Genomic DNA, 26,912 nt, shown 5'->3' on the forward strand with positions numbered 1-26,912 from the left:
ATTTGCCCGATGTAGCTCGCTCTAATTATATGCTGCTATGCGGGAGTGCTGTCAGGCCTGCCGAGTGATACTGATCACCGTGTGAGAATTTTACGTGGCAAGAGATATCCTTATATGTCTGGCGCCCCAATGACCCTCATTCTTGGATTTGGCAGATTGTCGTGTGGCGAATTCCAGGTCATTTGACATCTTGTCAGGAGGCTTAGAAGGTGTTTGCTCAATCATGCAGCCAGTACTGAGAGGTTTGAGATGACCTCACCAATCCCGGGTATACCAACCAATTATATCGATAAAAGCGCACGGCGCCATATAATAAAGCTCCGCCACGATGACAACGGCCGAAAAAATCACCCAGAGATACTCATACACAGCCACCTCATAGACAATACGTAGGTAACGGTGCCAGTTCTGCATTGTGATTTTACGGATGGCATCACGGATGTTCAGACGATTTGTCGGGCCTCTATGGTCAAAGGGTAGAACAATTTGATCATCGATGGGTAGCATTGATGCCGCTATCTTGACATAGATGGCGCGAGTGAAGGTTGCTGTCAACCAGCTCAAGAATATTGGGACAATAGTAACAGCGAAAAACCCGAATGTTGCTGGTGAAGCATCTTCTTTGACAGAGACTATACCCTGAGCGAAAGCCAAGGCAGTCTTTGTCAAATAGTAAACACCATGCGGCAATACAATATCCAAAGAGGCGACTGGAATAATTGCAAGCCAATCTTTCCCCTTAGGTAGTCTCTGCCAGATCGAATTGCTGGACTTGGATATGACAGCATGAACCCACGCCGTGTGAAGGTTCGTCAGAAGCAACCCCAAAGACAATTTGGATACGATGTAAACCGGGAAGCGAGGCTCTAAGTCAAAGCGTGTGATAAGAGCCATGAGCACAAATGTCACCATATATGGCAAGAAAATGCTGAGGCCCGTCAAAAAGAACCCTTGGCTGTTCAAGTATCGACGAGCACGACCCCAGTCACCAGTGACAGCATTGGACTTGGGTGGGTGGGTGATGCTGGATATGAATGCCATGAATGTGCACGAAATACCAACCCCGGATATTTGTGAATTCATTGAAATGAATCCAGCTCGCCATAAGAACTCGAGGGCTGCGAACGCACCAAGGCTATAACCGATATGTGCCTTCACACACTTAAGAATTTGTTTTTTGATATATGGACCCGCTTCGTCTGGAACTCTCACGTCACTTTGAGGGTCTGATGTTTCATCCTTCTCTAATGCGTTGGCCTCGGGGTCTTGGGGATTTGAGACTTCCAAGACTGCAAGCGCGGCTATTATTCCCTGTTTATATTCGAACTTCAAAAGAAATCAGCTTTTTTTCCGTAGAATTCCATGCACCTTACCTGCAACAAGACACAAAGACATATGAGTGCTGTTACAGCCACAGTCATTGGGATATCTGTAACGACGGACACGTCGTCAACAAACCGAACAACGCTAACCAAAGCAGAGGACCATAGTGACAAAGATGCGAGCGACATTTTTAAAAAAAACCTCTATCTTTCGATGTGAGCAGCATTGTTTTGAGGTATAATGTAGAATGGAAAAGGCAGTGTTCGGACACAGCCCCCGGTCCCCGTTGGATCAGTGGGGTCACCTATCGGATAATATTTAAACCGACAGCTCTGTTCCTGGCTTCCTAAGTGTGAATCCCGAGATTAACAAACGATTCTTAGAGGTGGGGCATGAGGAATCTAGGAATACCAATTACGATTCCAGGAGCAACTAGGGCCAGGATTCTTTCTAGGAACCTACACAGAAAAGCTGACTTGTAAGTGTATGACCGAGCTTCCACACGACTGAAGCTAGAGCTAGAATCTTGGCAAGAAAATAAGAGCCATGAAGACTGGAATGGCAAGTGCGAGAGAGGCAACTATTGCGTGAGGGTGGCAATCAGCTCTACTTTTTGCTGAAAAACGGCTCAACATCGCAGCGCCACGACTCTACGCCATGTAACGCGATCGGGATATCCCCCCAGCTTCCCCTCTCCCTCCACCGAGACTACTTCTTTGCCCGTCGTCTGTTCTCTTATTTTGTTCGTGCTTCCTTGGTCTGTCATTTTTGCTCGCCCACTCCCAAAGAAATCAGTCACCGACCGACGACTCATGACCTACCAGCCACTTCATTATTTCGCGGTCTTGTAGTCTCATTTCTCAACCTCCGCACCCTCGCCGTCCCTTCAATTCCGTTGAGTTCGACTATGAAGCATTCTCGACGCCAGCGGACTAGAAAGCTAGAAAGCGACTCTGGCGGGATGACATTATTGCGGCTACTTCTAGCGATTCAGACAGGGGCGATGCTACATATGAGACGGATCTGACGGAGCTAGAAGACGTTCCTAGTCCACGAAAACGTCTCCGACCCGACGAGAACCTTGCCTTGGAGCCGGAGGTCTCTTATAATGCTGTAGAGCTCTACGAGGACCTATTGGATGAAGGTGGGGTTGATCTCTCTGAAATCCCCGAGGATTTTGACAAAGTACCGGGTACTATTGAACGACGAGAACGGATTGAGAGTCGATAGAAAAGGTGAGTGACCCACTAAGGTATATCGGTACCGGAGGCGTTAATAGGGAGATTCCTAACGCAGATATAGGTACTATGTTAGCCAAGTACGAAACAAGCGCAATAAGCCAAAATAGCGCGAGGCCGAGGAGGCGCTACGCTAGGCGTCGAACAATGATATATATCGGGTTGGAGAACCCGGCCCAGAACCCAACCCAGCCCGGGTTGAGCTGGGTTCTGCGGAAGTCTAGACGGGCCAATTGGAGGACTTGTTGATTCATGAAGCTATTCCCAGTGGCAGCAAGCCAGCGACACTGCGCTTGCTGAGGGGGTGTGTTAGTGCTGCATTCATGAATACGGATTGAGAACCGGAATTATAGTAACTCCGACCCAATTGCGGTTTGGGTTGGTTCGATTTTGCGGTTTTGCGGTTTTTGGCGCAGTCTAAGAGAGAGAGCTGTCTAGTCCGGATGATCACCTGACCTCCCAATCCAACGATTACCAACTAGCCTCCAAATACTGCGAGAGATGAAAGGGAAATGAAAGTAAAAAAGTAGCCATAAAACGAAGTTTACGTCGGCGGGGGAAGGAGCATCTCCCCACAATTGCAATCGTCACGTCGCCACCTGTTGGCTAAGTGTCAAGGTAATGTACGAGTTCTCAGAGTAAAAGACTAGGAATGATTGATTTTTCAATGATTTAAGGTGTGATTTTTGTGAGTCCATTGAGCCCCGGTAAGTGGACGCTGGCCTGCTATAAGAGTATGCCAAAACTTCCCATCAGGGAATCTATAAAGAATGTTTCCAGAAATGAGGTTGAACGTTATCCGCGTGGGCATGCTGCGTTAAGCAGGTTGGTGAGAGACCATTCCCGTTCGGGTAATTATCTGAGCCTGGAGCTGAACGTAAAGCTAGGGGGAAAATAATAGCTCAACTTCAGATTTCGGCATATCAAAACACTATATTATTGATTGCATTCTATTATATCTTATTGGACCAAGCTGCCGACTCATGAAATGGGGCTATCAACACTTGGATTTGTGGAAGTGATCTCCAGCTGGTACCAGTGAGATAAAGTATGCCTGCTGTAATACACAACATAAATGAACAGCCCTACGCTGCTCACCTCTTTCAAACACATGCCTGGATACAATATTATCATGATGGATGCGTTACATGACCTCGACGATGCATATCATCACAAGCCTTCCAATGAGCCCCAGCTGGTCAAGGGTTTCTCTTTATTTTCAACATTAGCTTTGGGATTTAGCATGACAAAGTCTTGGTTGGGGTACTCTGCGACATTCATAACACCCCTATTGCTAGGGGGTTTTGGGCTTGTCGCTGCTTCAATAGCGTGCTGTATAATCAGTGAGTGTTCCCAGGCTGCATCTCTTTGATAGACAGTAAGCAGCAGCTAATACGAGACAGCCATGGGACTAGCAGAGCTTGCATCCGCATTTCCTTCGAGCGGAGGGCAATACCATTTTGCCTATATGGTGGCATCGCCTCGCTCCCGTGCTTTGGTCGCTTTCTTGATCGGATGGATGAGTATCGCCGCATGGTGTCTTACAAGTGCATCTACTGCTATTGTTTGTGGTACTACAAAGATGATTTTCTCTGCCTGAATACCGCTGATTAAATCTCTAGCTCAAATGGCGAGCAGGCTTGCGACGATATACAATCCCGAATACACAGTCGAAGCCTGGCAGACATATCTCATCTATTTACTGATCATGACCCTTGCAACATCTATTGTCTGCTTATGCCCCAATGAAATTCCACAGGGAGAGATCATTTTATTTTGGTGCAGCTTTATTGGATTTCTTGCTAGCTTAGTCACAGTCCTTGCTACTCAAAAACACCGGCAGACTGCAACCGAGATCTTTATACACTATGACAACCCATCTGGATGGAATGACCCGACTGCGTTTATCATCGGACTTGGGACTTGCATGTACGCATATCTTGCCATCGATGGAGCCACCCATATTGCAGAAGAAGTGCCTTCGCCTGGTCGCAATGTTCCTAAAGCGATGGGAGTGACAATGCTGGTAGGCATGATCACTGTGATACCTTGGACTTTGGCCTTTCTCTTCACGACCACCGACAATAGTGCGGTAGCATCTTCCGCTATTCCCATCCATACTGTCTACCTCCAAGCAACCAATAACCAGACTGCGGCAACAGTCTTCACTACTTGGATCTTGTTTGTCTACTCTGGTGCTTTAGTGTCTTGTATGGTGACAACAGGTCGACTTATCTATGCATTCAGTCGAGACGGTGGTCTCCCATTCTGTTCATTTTTCAGTCGTATTCATCCTCGTCAGAAGGTGCCCGTCAATGCCACTTTGGCATGTTTTATCTTCATTATACTATATGGCTTGATCTATATTGGATCTACCACGGCATTTAACAGTTTTATATCTATGTCGATTTTATCATTGAACATCACTTATGTTGCTCCTCAGGCAATCGTTCTCTACCGAGGCCGAAGAGCTGTCCTCCCCGAGCGACACTTTCGCCTGGGGCATCACTTGGGGATGTTTTGCAATGGATTCTCTACTCTCTGGGTGGCCTTTATCTCCGTGATATTCTGCTTCCCAACATCCATTCCAACGACAACAGGGAGCATGAACTATGCGAGTGTGGTGGTTTTCGGGATTTTGCTGGCCATTGTAGTTCTCTGGTATAGCGGAAAAAGAAAATCGTTTGCTGGCCCAGTAAGTAAGCCTCTTCCTGTTTAGGATTGCGTGTTAATCATTTAGAAGCAAATACTGCTAGAAGAGGTGACTGCAGGGCCGACAGAAGTATTGACCGAGCATCGTTCAAAGAAATGAAACTCCAGACCCTACTCTGTACAGACTGATGACTGGACACTTGCGCGGAATGTGGGTCTACAGGAGACCAAGAGACCAAGCCTTTTGCAGTATCAGTACTTGAGTAATTGAAACTGTCCTCTTCTTCAGTCTCTCTTTGGAACGCCGAGAAACGCCGACTAGATTAGCTTGGGATGAGATTGTTAGCCGAACGGTCAAATAGTGGGGATGCAAAGGTCTGGAACATTGAGCTTATTGATCCGCGGATAGACTTTCCGAGGATGAATGTGTGATATTCATAGCTTGGCTATCTAGTCTGGGCTCTTTCGCACTGTATACCAAAATCGGAGATGGCTATGGCAAGCCACCTCGAGGCCCTGGTGAGGGCCTAAAGTCGGGTAAGCGGTGGCCTCTGACATTGGAGCGTGCACAGTGTAAATGTACATGTACTGGAATAAAAAAAACAGGACTATAAGCTTCACGCGAAAACGAGGAGTTGAGCGAATTAAAACAAGTACAGTTCCCAACGAAGTTCACATGAACCGCAGATCGGGGGTTTGCCCTCTTATAGATCGTACCTCGGCGTTGACATCATCCATGTGCTTATAAAGAGCTTTGCCCGTTCTGTAACTTCGCCTCATCAACATACCATGGCTGATAACAATAAAGGCTGTAAGATCACTCTCTATTGGTAAGTGACATTTTCTGCTTCGCAAAAATTATATTAACACCTCTAGGCTCGAGCAATCTCGAAGCCACCGCATTCTCTGGCTTTTGGAAGAGCTGCAACTCAAATATGAGCTCAAGACCTTCAAGCGTCGCGCCGACAAGCTCGCTCCGGCGGAGCTGAAGGAGATTCATCCTCTTGGTAAATCACCGTTGATTACTATCGAGGCTCCTGGCGCCACAAAGCCTCTGGTGCTGGCCGAGTCTGGCGCAATTATGGAATATCTTGTCGACCACTTTGGTGCCGCGCGACCGACGCTAGTTCCGCAACGGTACCTGGCCGACCGTGAAGGCCAAGTGGGTGGAGAGACCGAGGAATGGATGCGCTATCGCTATTTCATGCACTACGTGGAGGGCAGTTTGATGCCTTTCTTGGTGATGACTCTGGTGAACGATTGTAAGTGGTGCCTTCGGCTTATAACCGCTACGCCATGATCTAAATCAGATCGACTGACATTCGTAAACAGCCATTCGGAATGCTCCCCCGTTCTTTGTTCGCCCCATCACCAGCATTGTTGCTTCGCAGGTGGAGAACCAATTCCTCACTCGCAATGTCGAGGGCAACCTCGCATTCATCGAGGATCAGCTGCACACTGCTCCCGACGGCGGTCCCTTCATCTGCGGAAAGGAATTGACTGCCGCCGATATTCTCATGAGCTTCGCGGTGATTGCAGTCAGTGGTCGCATGTTGAAGGACAAGAAGAACCGCGACAAGTACCCTCTGTTCGCTGCGTACGCCAAAAGACTAGAAGAGGCCGACGGATACAAGAGTGCCGTCAAGAAGATTGAGGAGATTGACGGAAAGTTCTCTGCTTCGATGTAAGAGAATGGATTGTAAATTACTCTCACTTGTAATACCCCATTGATGTGATATGCACGAAATATGGTTGGACGGAGTCGGATATGCAACAGAGCCGCAACGGCTGATATAATGACATGATATTACATTGGACTTGGAAGAAATGAGATCTAAAATACAAATTCAAGCAATAATAACAATTGATTTTAATAATCTACTGCCTTTTGCTCTGTAACTCTGTGAATCAAACATGTGATTACATCAGCCCGCACGTCATGTGATCTCCAACTTCAACTCCGGCGATGCTCGACTTGCCAAATCTGTCTACGATCCAAAGCTCTCCGCAACCATGGCCGGTCCTAGCAAGTGTAAGTATTGTCTCAGCATGACCTCTTCCATTGCTAACTCATTGTCCAGCTCTGGTCCTCGACCCGGCCCTCCAGAAATACTATGGTACATCCCCAACCCCATCTCCCAAATCCATCCCGACGGATATCGCGCATTTCCCCCACCGAGAACATGCTTTTTGGGCTAGATTGGAGCTGAATACTACGACTTCTGCCCTGAACGAGATCGAAACACCGAGCATGACACCGTGACTGACTCTCCGCAGAACTCAACGCCAACCGCTACAAGTACTGGAAATGGACCCCGCGCCACGCCTGGCTCTCCTTCGTCTACATGGGTCTGATCCCCGGTGTTCTCGGCTACATTGCCTATAAGACTGAGGTATGTACCGGTCGTTTCGCTGGGACCGCAATTGTTGCTCCACGCCATGTGAAGGAACATACTGACGACATACAGGGCAAATACGAATTCCGTGGCAAGCGCAAGGGTGACACCATCCAAGAGTGGTAAACAGCTAGCGATCAATCGAAAACCTGAAATACTGTTTCTCTTCAAATCCGCATCCCGAACCGTGCCGCAACCCGAAGTGATATGGCGTGGGAACCCGGAATTGGGCATTTTGTATCGATTTTGTCGACTCGTTTCTGTGCCGGTGCCTGCCTGCGGGCCGTGTACTCTACTACAAGCATATACCGCATGAATTTCTTTATTTTTTTGACTTTCGTCATTGGTCAATCGAGGGCGCTTAGCATGACCGACCGGACTAATGGGATCCAGAGGGTCACTTGAGCCATGTCACGACTGGATCACGGTCGACTTCCAACTCAATGCCTACGTAGGAGCTACCTATCGCGACATCTGTCGCAGTTCTTGTCGGTACAAAATTGACAATATGTAAACCCAATGGTTCCATTCGTCCTATACTGCTCAATCGTACATTTGTCGTGGGTATTTCCGCCCTGGGTAGTCATCTTTTGACCTCTCCCTATTTTTAAATTCATCCAAGCTCCCTAATAAGGTGCCCATCCACGACGACCTCCGCCTCGGCCACCATCTGGCAATCGCTCTCCGCGGTTCCAGTCGCCGTGTGGCATGTTAGGAGGACCACGATCACCACGATCACCACGAGGACCACGAGGACCACCACGGCCACGTCCACCAAATCCATTGTCACGGAACGCGCGCATACCTCCGCCAGCAGGGGGCGGTCCCGATGCACCACGAATTGCCGGCGCGACAGATCCATCCTCGAGTGGTGGAAGAATGGCGCATTCCACATAGTCTCCGACAATAAACCGAGCATCCTGTAGAGGCTTGTCGGCTTCTGAGCCCTGGAAGCGAAGCGGGCCGCGGGGTCGTGTCTCTTGTTTGTCTTCCTCATCGCCCTCGGCGCGGAAAGGGCTATCCCTCGGTGCGACAATCACACTCCCTAGATCCCTGCTCAAGTATCGTCCACGCGCATCCGGGCCCATGATTGCTGCGCCGCGCGCGTCGGGGTAAATAAGGCGGAAACAAAGTCGGGTTCCGACAGGTGGATCGGGAAGAAGGGAGGGAAGAGCTGAAGTGAGGCACAGCGAAAGCTCGCGTAGTGTGCATGACTGCCATGTGTAGATTTCTAGATGGGGTGGAAGAGGTGCTGCAGCTGGAGGTGACATTCCGCGAATAGCATTGGGACCACTGCCTGGGCCTCCTCGGCGATGTGGAGAGGGAATGCTGAAGTCCGCGAGCGAGTGAAATGTGTTGACGCGGTAGAAGAGCTTGAGGTGAAAGGGTGTGGTGGTTTCGCGGTCGATCGAGGTTTTGAGGCCCTCGCGCGAAGGACCGGACATGATGAGAGATTGAAAGGTATAAGCTGGAAAGAGAGAAAGAGTCAAGCGAGGTAAATCTGTGAGGATCAAATTGAAGCTCAAGCGAGGGTTGGAGAGAAAGTTGGGGTATTGAGGGGAGATGAATGGAGGAAGCCCAAATGCGTCGGAGCTCGAGTTCTGACGTTCGACATTCTTTCCCTCCACTCCACCGTCTCGCAACTACACTTGACAATCACCGTTTATTTTATCACATTTTGCTCTATACTTGAGCTATAGTCACCTCCTTCTACGAAACTCGAAACTCGCTGTGCGAGCAGCCCCGCCACCATGGATTTCGCCGCGCTCATGTCGAAGGAGATCTCCAAGGCCAAGAGCCCTGAGACAAAGTCATCCGGCAACGAGACCGAGAAAAGCTCGACACAGCCAACCAAGAAGTACATGCGCCGAGGAGATGTCGAAGCTGCGCGCGTTGAGGCCTACAAGCAGGAGCAGGAGCGGGCAGCACGCGAGCGCGAAGAGCGCATAGCGAACAAGCGCAAGCTTGACGAGGAAGAAGCGGACCGAAACCGTGAACGAGAGGATAAAAAGCGACGCTTGGCAGAGGAGTCGAAGGCGAGGAGAGAGGAGGAAGAGCTGGCCAAAGAGCGTGAGCGGCGGAAGAGGCTTGGTCTACCTGACTTGCCTGAGGATAAGCCAGAGGAGGTTCCCGAGGAGGAAGATATCGAGGAGGACGAGCTCATTGGAAGGTTGCGGGCAATGGATGCACCTGCGCGATTGTTTGGGGAGGACTACAAAGCTCGACTTCGACGATACCGCCGCCTGGTCCAACGGGCAGCCATGCCCAAGCAAAAGATTACGGATGGACCTATTCCTACGACATTGGAGCCCGTGTCTGGTGGACAGATGATCATTCCAGCAACGATTCCTAAGGATCAAGAAATCCGTCTCTTCCTTTTCCGGCAGTTGGGCTCATACTTCAACATGGTCTTGTCAGAATGGGAGTTGGCTTTGGCAAAGCGTGATGTGACCGTGCGGCAGAGTTTCCAGGGAAAGCAGGCCTACAATGCTATGACTCAATCTCGTGAGAACATGACGCCGTTGTTCCGCCTCTTTGAAAAGGCAGACCTGGAAGACGGATTGCTGGAACCGATTGTTGAAATCGTGCACAAAGCGCAGCAGCGACGATACGTCGACGCAAATGATGCCTACCTGCGAGTCAGTATTGGAAAAGCGTAAGCCCCTCCCCCTCATCTTCTACAATCTTGAAATCTATGCTAATTCAACTACAGAGCGTGGCCCATTGGTGTGACCATGGTTGGTATTCACGAGCGATCTGCTCGAGAGAAGCTGCACCAGAGCGATCAACAAGCACACATTCTAAGTGATGAAATTACACGCAAGTACTTGCAAAGTATCAAACGTTGCTTGAGCTTTGCGCAAGTACGCTGGCCTCCTGAGGACCAGTTGCAGATCATGGGCTAGTGTCAAAATGGCGTCTTATGTGAATATACCCATAGCGTTCAAATACCACGTGTGTACACTTTAACTATAGCAGGAAATTCTATCTAAAGCCATAGGTTCATAAAACATAATCTGCTCCAAGCCTAAACCGTTTGCCAACAACCGAACTGCTACCTACAATCTCTCTTTTCGGCATAACCTCCTCAGCCGTCGCAGCAGCAGTCTAATTTCACAGCAGCAGCACCCTTCTATCACAACAAACTAACCTTCTTCAGTGGCAATCGCAAACTGCTCTCACCACAAAAGAAGAACCTTTCGACCCTAACAGCATCACCCTCTGCCACCACAGCAACCTTTCTTCCATCTTAGCAGCAAGCTGCCTTCATCACAACAACATCGTTCTGAAAATCGTGATACTCCGTGCTGCAGCGGCACTGTTACGAAGAAAAATGATGCCCCCTCCACCAAGAAGCCTCCTCGCATCCATAAATCTACTACAAAGAGAGCAACCAAGACTGTTACCGCTTCTCCAAGCCAACGGCTGCTACGACAAACAGTATCCTGTCTTTGGAGAAGGAGGTGAAGGAGCCCAGCACTGAATAGAAAGATCTTTGTGTCAAGATAATCGAAGGGGACGAGGACGATAATGCTGTTGCTACAAGGGCTCTGACGGATAGTGAAACCAAGCCACGATGCTTGGCATGATGACACAGGAACTAATCCACTGGGATGTTGTTGAAGCTATATGTGAAGTCAACGCTAGCGGTGACAAGATGGAAGGCAGAGGCTTCCTCAGATGAAAGCTGTATGGCGGGTTTAGCAGGCGCTACCCAGGACGGTCACAACGTTTCTCTAAAGATGTTCGCAGCTGATGTCACAGAGAACAGCAACGCGATGGAGCTAATACTCTCAAAGACCCGTCTCCGCAACCTGGTAGCTGCATCAGATTGCTTGGCACAGGATGGTTCACTTACGCACGGAGTGGTTATGCTTCCAGGCTCCCCCCCCCCAAGGTGAATTCAAAAAGCAAAAGCCGAGGAACGTCTCATGAAACGGTACAAATCGACCTGAGATAGGCTCCTCAGAATTCGTATTCGCCTACCTTTTCGAGACTTCCATGTCATCCTGTTCTTCTCTCTTCGCTTTTACCGCCGATTTCTTCCCGCTTCCTACCTAGAACTAGTGAAATGAAATTGACGGTTCACCGCTAAAGAAAGAAAAAAGACCTACTTCTAGACCCTGCTATCAAACAAGTGCTATGGAACCTCGTCCCAAAGCGCCTACGCGATTGCTGTGCATGACTTGCAAAGGCAAAGCGAAGCTCGTCGTAACCAGATTAATGTCTCATCTTTGAACATGGAAACATGTAATTTCATAGGCTAGAATCCGTTGCAAGTAATTTAGAGATTGTGACAACGCTATAACCCCTTCGACTTAGTTCCGGCAAAACTTCCCGTAGCATTGGCACCGTCCATTCTCTGCGGTCATGGCAGATGATAATGCTTCCCGGTTTGACCATGCTGAGAATGTGACTTGCATTCAATCGCCAGTATGGAATCTGTGGATCATGTGGATACACATCCCCAAGGACCAAGCGATAACCCAATTCCTTCACAACCATTCTCATTCGAGAACTGAAGAACCCCGATCCAGGACGAAAGAGCCAATTTTCTGGTTGTGTCTGGATCCCAGAGGCAGCATACGCTTCTTCGATTTGGGCATGCACAGTACGGATTTGATCTCTCAACCCGTCGTCACTCAGCGCACGCGATGGCTCGTCATACATCGCGTGGTTGGCGAGTTCATTGCCAGCTCGTACGAGATCGACCAGGATGTTTTCATATCCCGGGAGCTGGGATCCAATCACGAAAAAAGTGGCTGCTGCATTGTGCAACTGCAATAGACGAAGGATTTCAGTGGAGTGTGCGGATGGCGCGTCGTCAATAGTGAGCGCGACCACCTTTTTCTCTGTTGGGATGTGGAAGAGCACGTCGGGCCACCGACGTTGGAAGTAGCGGATAATAATCTTTGGTGGTTTGTATATGCAATATAGGGGTATCAGAAGGCAAAACGTGGTGATGATGGCGAACATGTTGGGATCGGATGAAATGTGTGTGTTGTTCAGGTCCGGGCGCTACGTACGGAAGATGCGCATTTTCTACTCTTCTGCTCCATGTGCAAGTATTGCTAACTTGCTGTGTGTACATTGCACAGCTTGAAAATCAGAACTTTGATATTCCCAGATAATGCGGAGAGCAATTGCCAAATATCCCTCGCGGCTTCCGAGGCCGCTCACTCATACGGCGCCATGAGTTTGTTGCCCATTACCCTAGCTGGAGCGTCTCCCAATACTGTCGTATGAGCCCAAGGCTTCAGGCTGGTTTCCTCGATAATAGTACTAGCGAAGCAGTGGCTCCATTTCAGACGAGGGAAATGCTTGCAAACATCCTCGATGGTGGACGGATGAACCAGGTCTTCCCAGGCCCCAATATTATCTGCAGAGAGACAAGTTAGTATTGCTCGTGTCTCGGGGTGATTTGTGATGATCGAATATACCAAACATTGTTGCTAACTGAAGCAGTTGGCCGAGAGCTGTCAGCTTGCCCTTTTCGCCAAAGTCCTGATGACGAATGACGGCCTCTGCCACACTCTCTGCTTGATCTCTCGGGGCGACAACTACTGGAATAGCTGTAGCGGAAGCTCCCAAGTTTTGCAGAACGTCCAAGGTAACGAAGCCTCCATAGAACTCGAAGCTCATCTTAGTAGCCGTGATGTTTTCTTTTGTAGTTCCGATATCGTGAAGCAAGCAAGCCAGGAAGTATGTTTCATCCGAGAAATTCCACTCTGGGAATCGATATTGCTTGATGGCGATTCCATAATGATATACCCGAAGGCAGTGGTTGTAGGTTGGCTCCGGGAGATGCGCTTTTGCGTATGCATCGATGCGCTGGGAGAGTGGCGTGGGTGGGATTGTGCTTTGCGATACTGGGACAAATGGTGCTGCTACCTTCGGAGGGTCAGTCGCGAGAAGAGCACTGGCCGATGAAGGCACGGCTGTAAAGCCATAGGTTGAGATTGATTCGGTAGGACACATCTCGATGAGTGGGAAAGATGAGTGATATTACAATAAAGTCTCCGAGTCTTGATATTTATACTTGCATTTCTTACAGATCCACTTCAAGTTTAGGCTACATCTGTAGCGATTCTTTGCCGCAGCCGTATATTTTTCTGCTTTGCTTATTACTATTTTCTGTGTCAGTTCAGGCTGAATCATTAGGGATTTGTCAAGGGATTTGCAGAATTGGTAAGCGTGCACATCCTAGAACTATAAGAATACATCATGACTCACTGTCAATGGCCGAGAAAGTGTTGCCCGACCGGATTGGCAAATCAAAGACAGCTTTCGGGCTTTGAAAATATTGTTAGCTATTACAATAGCATTTGGTATTTCCGCGGAGATAGTTTCTACTGTATAAGATTGAATAAACTCGAATCATTGTCTATGCATATCTCACATGATCACAGAACTGACATGAAATGTCTAGATACAAACTCTCGCCTGGCAGCTCGTCGAATTGCTGCGGTCAATTGTTCAGGTTGACTAAAGAAGGGACTGTGCGATGCATCTAGAGTCTCTGTCTCAATTCCATATCCCTTTGCCGTCACCTCCACCATGTTCTTCGATGCTATCAAAGGAATAGCTGCATCTTGAAGGCAATATAAGTAGGTGCTTCGAACATGTTTCCAGGCGGCATAAGTGCAAGGCGAGGAAAAGGTCTGATAGCTGTGCGGCCTCAAATCTGCGACAGCCTTCTTGACTTGTACAACATTGCAGTCGTTATAGAAAATCGTCTCCGGTGTCAATGGGAGGGCCTGAGATTTGTCGTCTACGACTTTCCACCAAGAGAGATCCTGTCCACCGATTTCTCTCATGAGACTGTCCCTCCAACGAAATGAATGAAGCGCAAAAGAATAGGTAGATAACACCGCCACTTAGGCCATTCTGCCTCTGTGTTTTGATGTCGAGCCCTTGGATTGCTTCACTTGCGGGCATTCTGCCGTAAGAATGGACAACCACGACAAAATGCTGCCAGGCATCCACTGCAGACTTAATGTGAGACCGAATTTGAGTCACATCAGCTGAAAAGTCCGTATAATACCGTGACGGATTGACTGAGGGTAGGTAGACTGAATCGGTCATGTAACCCGCTGCCTAGAGGCGATGTGCTACCGCATCAAAACAAACTGGGGTGTGCCATGCTCCCGGGGCGAAGAGGATCATAGTAGATTCAGCCATTGGTAGGGATTTGAAGCGAATAAATTAGCTTCGGAAATACCTGGGCGTGGCAAAGGTATTCATAGTGCGATTTGAGCGTCAAAATCGTCGGGCCTGAGAGGTGGATGGATTGCACGATGCAACACGATGCAGATGTCTCAACTTAATGCAGTAAAACGGCCTCACATGTATCTTTAGGCTTCTCGACCTATGATGGACGAACTTCTCCTCGGAAGAAATGAAGTCTTATAACTTCGCCTCGAGATGCATTCCATAATCGCCTTCTTCAGATCATGCTGTATTGATCTTTCAGTCTGAGTTAGAATCCCAGCTGACGTGTGATTCTGCCCGTATCCAAATTACCCCAATACGACGATGCATTATGGCAAGCCGAAGTCAATAGACCTTGCCTTTTTCACTTCCCGGGCAGATCATCAAGACCGACACCTTGTTCCTGGTTTCTTTTGCCTGAAGTGCGTAGAAAGCATGTTGATCGGTCCTGACCTTGCGGTAGGGCGCCTGATGCCTATCGGTGTCCAAGAACAAGACTGAAGGACGAGACCGAAAACACATAAAAATTATGTCTAGCCATTAGCTATTCAGTAGCTCTATTTGCAGTCAAATATATACATATAAGAATAAAATAATGTTGCCAAATGACTTATCGTAGAATGTCATTCCACATGCGTGTGAGTGTTTTCCACCAACCAGGTACAGCAGGCTGATCTGTGACCGTAGACATCTTACTGAATGTGTCCTCGCGGGTCAATTCTGAAGCATTTCCAGCGGGATACACAAGGTGGCCATCCATGCCGTTCATAACGGACAGCGAGGAGCCGTGTGGTTTAGCAGCCGAGACGACACTGCTACAGACGCTGCGTGTGTCTCGCTCGCCCTCAATAAGATGCCCAGCAGCGTAGACACAGCCGCCGTAGGAGAAGCGCACCAGAGAATCTCCTGTTAGACTCCCGATGATATAAACACCATGGGTAACTTCTAGGTCCTCAATGGCTTTTGCGCGGAGTGTTTGACCAGTGACTACTGGATCTTGATCGTTGTGCCCCAGCACTTCACAGCGGAGCGTGGGATCAAGATAATCCAGCGTGCCTCGACGACCGGCGGCGTACACAAGGCCGCGTACAGACCGAGAAAAGACTGATCCGTCCCGGTCGCGGAATTTGACCGTAGCTAGGCCATCTTGAATGTCCACATCCGTGATTTCAACGTTGGGGACACCTTCGTATAACTCTTCCCAGTTCCGACTTTCAAGGAACGGGGTCGAGGTAGCGCGCCGGTATTTGGGCCGCTGGTCTTTGCCTGGCTTTTCGGCTGCAAGTGCAGCTCTTTTCATCAGACGGTAGACACCAGCGTATTCAGGGTACGCTTGCTGGTGACAGCCTCGAAGAGGAGATGGGCGATCGTTTGGGGCCCATTTGAATATGTGCAGGATATGTTGATCTGGGGAAGCGGATATGATCGAGTCTGCAGCAGAGAAACCAGATCCGACGACAAGAAGCGGGAGGGAGGGTATAGAAGTGGTTTGTAAAATAGGTTGTAGCAGCGGCTCCGGTGGAAGGACTTCGGAGAATATACCACTTGCCAGGACAAGTCGTTTGCACTTAATATTATGAGACCGAATGTAAAATCCATCTGTCGTGCGGGATATATCTTTCAACTCCTCCCCACATCGGAAAGAATCATCAATCAGGGCAGCTTGCGGATAGGCTGCAAAGTACTCCGCAATCTCGCGTCTTGTGGGCCTCGTATATGCAGGGAGCTCCTGGCCCGTTGTCTTCTTATGGTGGTCGGCAAAGGAGTAGCCGGGCAAAGACAGCATTGCCGCATAGCTCAAGGTTTGGATATCCCAACTAGCACCCAATGGGTCTTCTGTCCATTGACCACCCGGGCTCGATGAGTTCCCAAAAACCAGGTGCGGCACGGCCTTTTCAGGTTGAGAGCGCCACTCTACATTGGAGATACAGCCTGGTTCGTCCACATCTACGCTTGGTCGTACAAGCGTGTCAAATAAGACGTTGATTGGAAGCGCCTGTGTTGAATATGATAGGCGCGAGGCGTCAAAATGCGCAGTAAGGGAATTGACGTCGGCATTCAAAAGATCCGGCGCCTCTTTTAGTTTAGCGTCCAAGAGATGATCGGGATGTGGAGGTTCGGACGAATAGAAAGGAATATGGCCATGCAGTATGTAGGAAAGGATCATGGCAGACGGCCCATTGCCTGTAAGCTGTCAATACGAGCTCGGAAAGCAGTCCTCCGATACCGCGGGGTAGCGGGGAGAGACTCAAAGCAAAAAGAAGAGGTTCGACATACCGACAATGACAGTGTCAGTCTCCATTGGCGCCTTTGCATCAGACAATCGATCCGGCGCGGGGCATACTGGGTCAGACATGCGACAGGGAAGTGATTCCGAGGCCTCAAAGCACAGGGTTGTCACGCCGGGGAGTGTAGGAACGGCAAGGCCATGAAGAACCTGCCATTAGAGATAGATAAGTGAAGAAGATGGGAAGTAAGAAGTCCTCGATCTTCAATCTCCCCGGCTACCGATCAATAATCAAGCTGACAAAACACGAGTGGGGGAGATGTCTCCTCATTCTCCATTCACCGGAAATAGACGCCTTTTGCGATGGAACTCAAGGGGGAGGTCTCCGGGCAATGAAAGCAGTACAATAAACAGGTCGACAGGTCAGTGGCTTCGTTGAACTTTTCTGAGCTCTGAACGACCTCCAATGCTTGACTTGTCAGAGCTGATGCGTCGTTAATATCGCCCCCAGTTCTCCCGGCTTCAACCCTAAGCCCTAGTTTCCTAATGCGGATGGGGCTGGAACGCGGGTGAGCCTCGCAGCTTCAAGCTGCGACTGTCATGATCTGCGGTGTTCTTCGATTTCTCATGCATTGCCGGTCTTGAAGTCTGGGGATCGCGACCATGTACCATCTGGCCAAGTCGCTGTACTTATACGCCACCAGCAAAGAGGGTAAAACCTGCAACTGCCTTCGCAAGACCCGCGACTGACCTCTCAACTTCAACAGAATATTCCGTTCTCCTACTTGGCCTAGACAACGCTGGCAAAACCACTCTCCTGTCGCAGATCAAAGCGCTTTATCAACCCCGTGCTGATGGCGCCCCCGCGCCTAACCCCGGAAAGACCGTCCCCACTGTCGGCCAAAATGTCTCAACGATACCCTTACACGATATGAACTTGAAGATCTGGGATGTCGGTGGCCAGATCTCGATGCGTGGTCTATGGCAGAGCTATTACAGTAGCTGCCACGCGATTATCTTCGTGGTCGACAGTGCCGATGTTGGACAGGACCCCGATATTACTCGACTGTTATCATCATCGCGGCGCGCAAGCTCGGTGGCCGGACCAGCGCGCAATAATACACGAGGAAGTACAAGTGCGGAAGCATTTTCAGAACAGAATGTCGGAATCAACGCGGCCAGCAGTGAGTTCGGACGTCTGGATGAATGCCGGCAGGTCCTCGAATCAGTCCTACAAAACGCAGACGTCGCGGGCGTTCCCATTCTAGTGCTGGCAAACAAACAAGATCGCGAAGACTGTGTGGAAGTGGTTCGCATCAAAGAAGGGTTGGTCCGCAAGGTGTTTGAGGGAGAGACAGGAGGCGGCGTCCGTGACAGTCGCGTGCTGCCGGTCAGCGCGTTACTTGGATCAGGAGTCCAGGCTGCTGTTGAGTGGGTGCAAAGCCGCGTCAAATGGAACAAGGAGGGTCGACCTCCGGTGATGCGTTGATTCTTGACTTGGGGAGTTAGCCTCCTATTCCCGCGCATTTATGTCTAGCGCAGCATATTAAGATGCATTATGGCGTTTCGTAATGATTACATTTTCTGTTAATATACCAACTTCGAGGATTTTTACACATTTATGGACTTGATATTAGATCACTGGAAATAAGCCAATCACTCGTCTAAACGTGCAACGAAACATCCATGTGCTTCCATTGAGAATAACCACCTTAGTAGTATCGGGAATTCTCCCATGATATGGTCGGTTTTATGTATATTCAGCTCTGCTATGGCCTCTTTTTATGCCTCTTTCTTGGTTGTAAGGCTGCGGCCACGGAATTCCTGAATGCAAATGAAACATTCTTGAGATAGATGTTCCGACATATTCTGACAGTGTTTACAATAAGTTATGCAATATCAGAAAGTGAAAGTGTTTTTTTAGTCTCTCTGAATATTACGGCACAAAAGAACAATATAAACACATTGTAGCATCGAGCTCAAAAATTCAAATTGCATACTGATGTTTATTGAAATTGTAAAGTAAATTTTATTGTGTCATGATATAAATGGGAAAGCCAGCTTCCACATCATTCAAAACATATCTCAGTGCTTGCTCTGCTGTCCCTTATCACGCTTAGTGCTGGACTCATATTTCCACTCCTGGCTCAAAGTCTCGGCAGACTCAGGCTGCATCTCTTCAGCGGTGGCACGCGAAGACTTGTTGCCCCGAGTACCACTCACACCACCCTCTTCCCGCTCAAGGCCACGCTGGTCGGGGAACTGGCGCTCAATTCCGCGATCCTGAGTAGTGGCGCCCATACCTTCCAAACCGGCAGATTGTTTCTTCCGACCGTGCTGGCCATCATGCTTGAGCTCGACGTTGGTCTGGCCTTGTAGAGGCTTGCCGAAACCTTGGTCGACATCTGCGGAGGTGGATCCCATGAGGGTGTCTGCGGCGGAGGTGAAAGTAGGCTCCTTGATTTCTCCACCGTTTACATTGGGGTTGTTTGCCTGTCCGCCGACTTCAGAGATCGGGTTCGATGTGTAGGAGCTGCTTGCGGGCGCGGTACCGCGAGGGTGAGCTTCCATGTGGAACTCGGGACGCTGGTCGGCTTCATTGACCTTGCGACCGGGTTGGTGCTGTATGTGATGTCAGGTGTATATCCTTTATAACACTTATTCGGGTAAACATACACCCTTAGTGGTGATAGGGCCTTCGGGCGCGACAGTGGGCTTGAAGCTGCCCTGCTTGGGGTTGGCGACGGAATCGACGTTCTGGAGAGTACTCATTGTGGCAGTGAGATGAAGGTGAAATATGAATGCTTTTGTGAGGAACGGTGCTTTTGAGGATAGAGATGATTGAATAAGTAGATGAGGAGAAGTTTTACAGCCACCCTTTTTATATGTGTTCTCGTGGTATACTTCATCCTGCAAACCAGGAGTGACGTCAACGCATTATCTCATAACCATACTACGTAGCTCTGTCTAGTGGCAATATTCTGTATGATCAACATACAAGCTAATTTGGAACGTATACATAAAGAGACCTGTTTTACAGATGAAGTCAGTGAAGTCAATGTTAGGGTTATCAACGGGCCGTGACATCAAATAAGTGGGTCTCCGCCAAGTCTCTGGCAACCGTGGCTTTGGATTGGCTGGATTTCATCCCGGTGATGTCTTGATCCTGCGTAGTAGTGTGAGATCCCTGTTACTTCGGATTACTTCATCTGGAGAACCCCATGGCCGGAAATGTGGCCATGTTTTATGCCTAGCCAGCAAGATCATGTCTAGCCAACACGACCTTTCGCGCCCCTCACCTTTATATAATCCAGCTGAGTAGCAAGGGATGCACAAAACCAGTAAAGAAAAAAGATAAGAAAAGAGATGAAAAAGAGAGGCCAAGTAACAAAATCAACATCTATACTATATCAATTCTAGGTATTATTTATAGACAATTTGATCTTATACCTCAGGTAGTGCACATAATTATACATGGCTTCCCAAACTTCATGACATCTTTTTGGGACAAACGTATTTGTTATCGTCCTTTATATTTCTACTTCCTATTTCTGAACATTTGGAGAATTAGGCCGTATGGCCCAAGATAGGTCTATTGCCGCCACGAGACGAGGGGACTTGAAGGGCATATCAGAGGCATATTCGAAGCTGAGAGTGGTACTCATTTATAATTTGCGAGCTCTGCAAACTTCACGTTTTATGATTTGCCCTGACAGGAGTAGGAATATTCATTCCACTGGTGAGCAGGTGGGATATATTCATGATTCAAATTTTGGTATAATGATAGAGTGCTTAAATCGCCGATCACTAACAGGTTATACCTCAAGCATGGATCGTTGGATTTATCTAGCTGCGCTTGGCTTTCATTCCATAATCCGTTATTTTGTAAGCCTACGAAAAAGTTCATTTGCTATCTAATTGCTACGTTTTCAAGCACCCCGCAAACGACAATCTTCGAAAATGTGATCTTTCCGTATGATATCCTTGGTCACGGTTCTTTCACTGCTGAGACTCCTCTTACTCGGTGGTGCTGTCCGTCTGCGGTTCCTGTATAACGGGCGAGCGACTAATTCGGTGGTCGACGCTGCTGGTATTTGTCAGGCGCTCTGCAGCTGCTACCAGCCGCTGTAGACGCAGTTAGATCTCGCGGTCATGGTCCACTCGCTGCCCATTTCATCCTGTATGGCGTCTTAGTCCAGTATTGCTGTAGCAATGAGTTGTCAGCCCACCTGTAGCAGCATAAGAGTGATCGCTGACTGCTCCCTCTTCCGCAGGTGGGATAGCGCTGGGAGTTGACTGGGGGTTGGACGCCTCATCAATGCTGCAAGGGCTTTCGTCGTTAGCATGGATATTCATGTCATCAGCATCATGAAGCAAAGTCACTCACCCAGTCTCGTTTTGCTGCTTGCTGGAGGCACTGCGGGCTTCTCCAACTGTTGGGGGGGGGGAATCCATGGTCTGCAGCCGTTAGCCAGAGACGGAGGTTAGTGTTGATGGTACCCTGCAGGAGTGGGTACGAGTTTATATTGTAGCAGGAGATGGTAGTGGAGAAAGTGAGAGTTGCAGAAGTGAGAATCTGAAAGGGCGATTGACGAATGTGGTTGCTGAATGTGGTCGTGAAGTGACAATCGATTTCAAGTAGCAAAGTACAGAAAAAGTAAAGTGGAAAGCGTTACGCGTGGTTCAGCGAGCCTACGAAGCACCTGATATTCAATATTATAGTATAATGACAGACCGCTTGAAATGCAGACCACTAACAAATCCTAGAGTACAACCCAGATCTCAATTACGACTCGCTGCACTTGACTAGCCACGCTTAACTTCCTTCTCGAGCTTGTCCAAGGCCTTCGCGTACTTGGGTTTAAGCGAGCTGAGTGAATCCGACTTGATCTGGACCCGATCGATATTCAAGGCACGTGTAATCCGGCCATCCACACTAGCAATCTCGTTGGCAAACCAGCGACCTTCGCGATGAGCCACCAGAGACCATGCCGAACCTGCCCGACCAGCACGTGCGGTACGACCCACACGATGGACATACGTAGTAACACTTGTTGGGATATCGTAGTTGACAACATGAGTGAGGGAGTGGAGATCAAGACCACGAGAAGCACGGTCGGTGGCTACAATGACCGAGATACGGCCTTGACGGAAAGCCGTCAGTGTCTTGCGAGATGCAGAAGACTTGTTAGATTTGATGATGGTTCCTACACAGTTGGCCAGTGGTGGGTGCAAGAGTGAGATGAGGCGCGAGAGACGTGAAGCAGACTCTGATGATTTGGTGAAGATCAGAACAGTCTTGCGCGTTGGCTGGGGTACAAGCTCCATGGAATCTGATTCCGAATCAGAGGCCGAAGACTCGTCTGAAGAATCGGAATCTGACGACGAATCTGACGAAGAATCAGAGTCAGAATCAGAGTCGGAGTCGGAATCAGATTCCGAATCAGATTCAGAAGAGGTATCATCGTCGGAAGATTCATCGGAGCTAGTATCATCATCGCTCGTGTCGTCGGAGCTGGTGCTATCAGAGTCGGAGGAATCGATGCTCTGGGCATTATCTCCGCCAATCTCGATGTGAGACAGAAGGAGGCGCAGCAGGTAAAGTGGCTTGAGGGATCCATCGCCGACTTGAACGATATGCTCGGACAAGGTTGGTGGCAAGGTGAAGTGTGCATCGGGATGAGTGGCAGATGGGTCTTCCTCGTTTGAAGCATCTTCGGATCCGATGATGACCATCTTCGGGTTGGCCAGGCGCAACGAGTTGAGCTTCGAGATATCGCGAGTCATTGTTGCACTCAGAATCACCTTTCTAGGTGGCTTGGCTTCAATAGGTAGTCCAAGCTCTGATAGAAGTTTGCCGCCAGGGCCAAAGGTCTCTGGGGCCTGTCGACTGTCCAACGAGTGCATAATGACATCAACCCACTCTTGGAAACTTTCATTTAGAAGACGATCAGCCTCATCAATGACCAGCCATTCGAGATGCTGTAATGTAAACCCTTTCGTGTAACGAATGTGGTCAACCAGGCGACCAGGGGTACAGATAAGAATGTCAACGTTGGGCTCTGATCGTTGGATATAACCGGGAAGAGAACCATTGGAGTCAACTGCTTCACTGATACAGTTTTCAAGACTCAGGTTCATCCAGTCATTTCCAGCCAGTCCATCTCGTTGTTGCTGATGAATGGCTGGGTTGTAAACTTGATCCACTCGCATCAACTGCTTCTGTTCATCTTTGATGGCCACATTTCCCACCGCGCTTCCGATATGAAGTCGTGATCCAGTGGCGCAAAGTTCACAGGCTTCGCGGGCCTGTTTCACCAGTTCTCGGGTGGGAACCACAATCAAACCCCGGAGTCTCGAGGCAGGTCTTGGAGTTAGAGCGGTGACCAGTGGAAGAACGTAGGAGAGTGTTTTTCCAGATCCAGTTGCAGCAGAAATACAGAGATCGCCAGGGTGGTTCTGCTCGCCTTGAAGAAGCAGAGGAATAACAGTGGATTGTACCGCGAACGCTTCTTTGTAGTTGTGTTGTTGGAGGATTTTGAGAAGGTCTGGTTTGATTCCCAATTCAGAAAAGTTAGATCTGTCATCGGCTGATTTCCGTAGAGGGTTTGCCAGCCAGGGAGGGAGGGAGGAATAAGTTGGTAGTTGCTCGAGCTCTGGGGGATTCTCAGGCTGCGGCAACGGCTCAAGACCCTGTGCAAAGACAGGTTCCACAGCAGGTGTCTCGTCTTCGATAATTTCAGGCTTTGCCTTCTTGCTTTTGGAGCTGGCGACAGTTTTGGTGCGCTCGAATTTCGACAGAATCCCCGAATGCTTGTTCTTGGATGTTTTGGGTTCAGCTTCCACCTCATCGTCGCTATCTGCAGTCACAGCTGCAGCGCCATCATCCAGATTGTCGTTCTTGCTAAAGCTCTTTCGCTTGCCACTCTTTGACTTCTTCTCCGTTTCACCGACGTCGCGACGCGAGTCTGTAGTACTCTCTTTGCTGCGGTTTGGCGGGACAGCACTTTCTTTCTTGGAAGTTTGCGGAGAATTTTCGCCTTGAAGTGCATCCTTGACTCTTTTCCGCTTCTTCGTGCTGCCATCATCGTGCTCGGTTGGCTGTTCGGCTGACAAGCTTGCGCGCTTCTTGTGCTTTTTGGTCGGCGTGGGAGTGGTGGCAACCTGGGAGACATTTTGGTCTCTCTTACGTTTGTGAGATTTGTCTGATATCGGAGTCACATCGCCTTTCGACTCCCTCGTCTTGTGGCCGACCATGATTCCGGAAATTTGCGACTGTTGGTTGCAGTTGCTGAATGCGTGGGGAACGAACAAATTCCTTTGCTCTGAATCTTTTATGCCGGCAGAAAATAAAGTAATACCACCGCCCCATGGACCGCCCTTCTTATCGACAATCAACAGCTTCTCCTTTGGCGACAACATGCAGTGAATGCGACTTTGAGCTGCAGTGAGATCTGTTAGCCATGGAAAGGAAGCTGCTACAAAGGGACATACTGACATCTCGGAGTTCTCAACCCGAGAACCACCACCACGATGCCGTATAATATTGCGTCAGTACTGCCCCATTCAGTCGCAATGCCTTGCTAACATTGCTTCTTATGCTTATAGTATGGTCAGTGACTTCTTCTTCCCGCAGTCAGGTATGTGCTGCTCGCGCTCCGATGCTTTTATCGCAACGTCTAACTTGGATAGGTGGGATTGAGAGTCACATCTACCAACTGTCGTCCGTAAGCGCTTGGTCTCGTCGCCATCTCTATCTAGTCTCATTCTAATCGCTTTTAAGAAACTTATCGACCGAGGACACAAAGTCATTGTCATCACACATGCATACAAAGGACGCACCGGAGTCCGCTATCTCACCAATGGGCTGAAGATCTACCACGTTCCTTTCTTCGTCATCTACCGCGAAACCACATTCCCTACCGTTTTCTCGTTCTTCCCCATATTCCGAAACATTGTCATTCGAGAGGAGATTGACATCGTACATGGACACGCCAGTTTGAGCAGCTTCTGTGGAGAAGCTATCCTTCATGCACGCACTATGGGTCTGCGGACCGTCTTTACGGATCATTCCTTATTTGGGTTTGCCGACGCAGCATCTATTCTCACCAATAAGCTACTCAAGTTCACATTGAGTGATGTCGATCATGCAATCTGTGTTAGCCATACTTGGTAAGTCATCCCCTGGATTTGCTGTGATATTCTACTAACAAATCGCAGCAAGGAGAACACAGTCCTTCGAGCTTCACTGGACCCGTTGATGGTATCAGTTATTCCAAATGCCGTTGTGGCAGAGAACTTTTGTCCTTTATCACACACCACGCGTCTGCCAGATCAGACCCTAAGCTCATCCCCGGACCCTCCCTTATCACCGCGGCCAATTGGCCCAGATGACCCAATTACAATTGTAGTCATCTCTCGCCTCTTTTACAACAAAGGCACAGATCTACTTATTGCCTCTATCCCACGCATTCTTGCCTCCAATCCCAACACGCGTTTCATTATTGCAGGATCGGGGCCTAAAGCAATCGACTTGGAGCAGATGCTGGAACGCAACGTGCTGCAAGACAAAGTCGAGCTGCTAGGCTCAGTACGACATGAGGAGGTCCGAGACGTGATGGTACGAGGAGACATCTACCTCCATCCGAGTTTGACGGAGGCATTCGGAACAGTCATTGTCGAAGCTGCGAGTTGCGGTCTTTACGTGGTGTGTACCCGGGTCGGTGGTATCCCCGAAGTCTTGCCCCAACACATGACGACGTTTGCCAAGCCAGAGGAAGACGACATTGTTCTTGCAACTAGCAAAGCCATTTCAGCTTTACGCTCAAATAGAGTGCGGACCGACCGATTTCACGACCAGGTGAAAATGATGTACTCCTGGCGGGACGTGGCCGAGCGTACCGAGCGGGTTTATGAAGGAATCATTGGTGACATCAGGCCAGAGGAGTTCTATGGATACTATCCTGGCCAAGGCTGGGAAGCAAGCGGCGATCGCGTTCGCAGTTTTGCACTCATTGATCGTTTGAAGCGATATTATGGTTGTGGCGTCTGGGCTGGAAAGCTTTTCTGCCTTTGTGTTGTGATTGACTTCCTGATCTATGTTTTTCTGGAAATGTGGTTTCCCCGTGCCAATATTGATATTGCCCGGAGTTGGCCTAAGAAACCACCTGCGCCCAAATCCCGTGAATCCAACACATCTCGCGGTTATCGATGAGTCCACATTATTGGCAATGAGAATACTGTGTCGCCCATTTCTATCTGTCCTCTACCTCTCATTACAATCTCTTCTGTCCCGCTTGCTCCAAACACCCGTTACGCCAATATTTTCCTTCAACCTTCTCTCTGGGCCGAGGAACTCTTTGTACATAGCGGTCCTAGTCCTCCCTTACACACTACATAATATATACGACATGCAATGTCCACTCTGCGCCTAATGCCACATCGCATACCGTTCTTCTACCCCAATATATTCCTGGTTGTTCCTACTTGTTTTGACCGTTATGGATTAGCCTCGACAAAAATGAGCATTAAATTCACGTTGGATTGAAAGGACTTCACTCAGAGTGTCAGGAAAGAAGGTGTCAATATACTAGATTAAAAGGGTAATTATAGGCATACGAATGGGAATACGGTACGAAGGGTAGCTGGGAAACCGGCTTACAAAATGCCCAGCTTTGATAGCATGGTTCCCTTCAAGAGTAATTGGACGCTAGAGTGGGGGAAATGGAATTTACTAAGTACCTCATAACATGATAAATGGGGCTCCTAGCCAGAGGGGAAACTGATCTGGCATGAAGGGAACATCCGTTCAAAATGAATCTGTACAATTGCGTTGGGAGAAGAGGTTGTTGCTAATTCCATAAC

At 49.0% G+C, this 26,912-nt stretch overlaps 14 protein-coding genes across 14 annotated transcripts; 6 read left to right on the forward strand and 8 right to left on the reverse strand.

Annotated features, from left to right (window-relative positions):
• Positions 1-255: 255 nt before the first annotated feature.
• N7508_002744 (uncharacterized protein) lies at positions 256-1,041 on the reverse strand (the record flags this gene model as incomplete). The annotated part of the gene is made up of 1 exon (XM_058460810.1): positions 256-1,041. The coding sequence occupies one exon, from the start codon at positions 1,039-1,041 to the stop codon at positions 256-258; it is 786 nt and encodes a 261-aa protein (XP_058321387.1).
• A 967-nt stretch (positions 1,042-2,008) lies between these two features.
• On the forward strand, positions 2,009-2,544 carry N7508_002745 (uncharacterized protein; the record flags this gene model as incomplete). The annotated part of the gene is made up of 2 exons (XM_058460811.1): positions 2,009-2,222; positions 2,264-2,544. Coding segments are annotated over 2 exons (495 nt in total), but the record flags the coding sequence as incomplete, so codon positions are not given.
• Positions 2,545-6,002: 3,458 nt separating this feature from the next.
• Positions 6,003-6,901, forward strand: N7508_002746 (glutathione S-transferase; the record flags this gene model as incomplete). The annotated part of the gene is made up of 3 exons (XM_058460812.1): positions 6,003-6,043; positions 6,090-6,475; positions 6,546-6,901. The coding sequence occupies 3 exons, from the start codon at positions 6,003-6,005 to the stop codon at positions 6,899-6,901; spliced, it is 783 nt and encodes a 260-aa protein (XP_058321389.1).
• Positions 6,902-7,226: 325 nt separating this feature from the next.
• On the forward strand, positions 7,227-7,735 carry N7508_002747 (uncharacterized protein; the record flags this gene model as incomplete). The annotated part of the gene is made up of 4 exons (XM_058460813.1): positions 7,227-7,245; positions 7,295-7,330; positions 7,491-7,606; positions 7,682-7,735. The coding sequence occupies 4 exons, from the start codon at positions 7,227-7,229 to the stop codon at positions 7,733-7,735; spliced, it is 225 nt and encodes a 74-aa protein (XP_058321390.1).
• Positions 7,736-8,235: 500 nt separating this feature from the next.
• On the reverse strand, positions 8,236-9,054 carry N7508_002748 (SAP18 family protein; the record flags this gene model as incomplete). Its single annotated transcript, XM_058460814.1, has 1 exon — positions 8,236-9,054. One exon carries the CDS (start codon positions 9,052-9,054, stop codon positions 8,236-8,238), a length of 819 nt encoding a protein of 272 aa, XP_058321391.1.
• A 306-nt stretch (positions 9,055-9,360) lies between these two features.
• N7508_002749 (mRNA splicing protein PRP18) lies at positions 9,361-10,515 on the forward strand (the record flags this gene model as incomplete). The annotated part of the gene is made up of 2 exons (XM_058460815.1): positions 9,361-10,265; positions 10,323-10,515. The coding sequence occupies 2 exons, from the start codon at positions 9,361-9,363 to the stop codon at positions 10,513-10,515; spliced, it is 1,098 nt and encodes a 365-aa protein (XP_058321392.1).
• A 1,351-nt stretch (positions 10,516-11,866) lies between these two features.
• On the reverse strand, positions 11,867-12,586 carry N7508_002750 (chitin deacetylase CDA4; the record flags this gene model as incomplete). The annotated part of the gene is made up of 1 exon (XM_058460816.1): positions 11,867-12,586. The coding sequence occupies one exon, from the start codon at positions 12,584-12,586 to the stop codon at positions 11,867-11,869; it is 720 nt and encodes a 239-aa protein (XP_058321393.1).
• A 200-nt stretch (positions 12,587-12,786) lies between these two features.
• N7508_002751 (uncharacterized protein) lies at positions 12,787-13,588 on the reverse strand (the record flags this gene model as incomplete). Its single annotated transcript, XM_058460817.1, has 2 exons — positions 12,787-12,989; positions 13,051-13,588. The coding sequence occupies 2 exons, from the start codon at positions 13,586-13,588 to the stop codon at positions 12,787-12,789; spliced, it is 741 nt and encodes a 246-aa protein (XP_058321394.1).
• Positions 13,589-15,431: 1,843 nt separating this feature from the next.
• N7508_002752 (uncharacterized protein) lies at positions 15,432-17,123 on the reverse strand (the record flags this gene model as incomplete). Its single annotated transcript, XM_058460818.1, has 2 exons — positions 15,432-17,005; positions 17,099-17,123. 2 exons carry the CDS (start codon positions 17,121-17,123, stop codon positions 15,432-15,434), a joined length of 1,599 nt encoding a protein of 532 aa, XP_058321395.1.
• A 588-nt stretch (positions 17,124-17,711) lies between these two features.
• Positions 17,712-18,537, forward strand: N7508_002753 (ADP-ribosylation factor family protein; the record flags this gene model as incomplete). Its single annotated transcript, XM_058460819.1, has 2 exons — positions 17,712-17,760; positions 17,816-18,537. The coding sequence occupies 2 exons, from the start codon at positions 17,712-17,714 to the stop codon at positions 18,535-18,537; spliced, it is 771 nt and encodes a 256-aa protein (XP_058321396.1).
• Positions 18,538-19,133: 596 nt separating this feature from the next.
• Positions 19,134-19,820, reverse strand: N7508_002754 (uncharacterized protein; the record flags this gene model as incomplete). Its single annotated transcript, XM_058460820.1, has 2 exons — positions 19,134-19,670; positions 19,725-19,820. 2 exons carry the CDS (start codon positions 19,818-19,820, stop codon positions 19,134-19,136), a joined length of 633 nt encoding a protein of 210 aa, XP_058321397.1.
• A 1,245-nt stretch (positions 19,821-21,065) lies between these two features.
• Positions 21,066-21,503, reverse strand: N7508_002755 (uncharacterized protein; the record flags this gene model as incomplete). The annotated part of the gene is made up of 3 exons (XM_058460821.1): positions 21,066-21,173; positions 21,306-21,369; positions 21,436-21,503. 3 exons carry the CDS (start codon positions 21,501-21,503, stop codon positions 21,066-21,068), a joined length of 240 nt encoding a protein of 79 aa, XP_058321398.1.
• Positions 21,504-21,854: 351 nt separating this feature from the next.
• On the reverse strand, positions 21,855-24,470 carry N7508_002756 (putative ATP-dependent RNA helicase DBP6; the record flags this gene model as incomplete). Its single annotated transcript, XM_058460822.1, has 1 exon — positions 21,855-24,470. The coding sequence occupies one exon, from the start codon at positions 24,468-24,470 to the stop codon at positions 21,855-21,857; it is 2,616 nt and encodes an 871-aa protein (XP_058321399.1).
• Positions 24,471-24,581: 111 nt separating this feature from the next.
• Positions 24,582-26,262, forward strand: N7508_002757 (phosphatidylinositol N-acetylglucosaminyltransferase subunit A/GPI3; the record flags this gene model as incomplete). The annotated part of the gene is made up of 5 exons (XM_058460823.1): positions 24,582-24,598; positions 24,657-24,688; positions 24,741-24,775; positions 24,832-25,220; positions 25,269-26,262. The coding sequence occupies 5 exons, from the start codon at positions 24,582-24,584 to the stop codon at positions 26,260-26,262; spliced, it is 1,467 nt and encodes a 488-aa protein (XP_058321400.1).
• Between the last annotated feature and the right edge of the window lie 650 nt (positions 26,263-26,912).

Source organism: Penicillium antarcticum (genome assembly GCF_028974205.1).
Source record: "Penicillium antarcticum strain IBT 31339 chromosome Unknown utg000003l_segment0_segment0, whole genome shotgun sequence".
NCBI classification, from domain to species: Eukaryota; Fungi; Ascomycota; class Eurotiomycetes; order Eurotiales; family Aspergillaceae; genus Penicillium; species Penicillium antarcticum.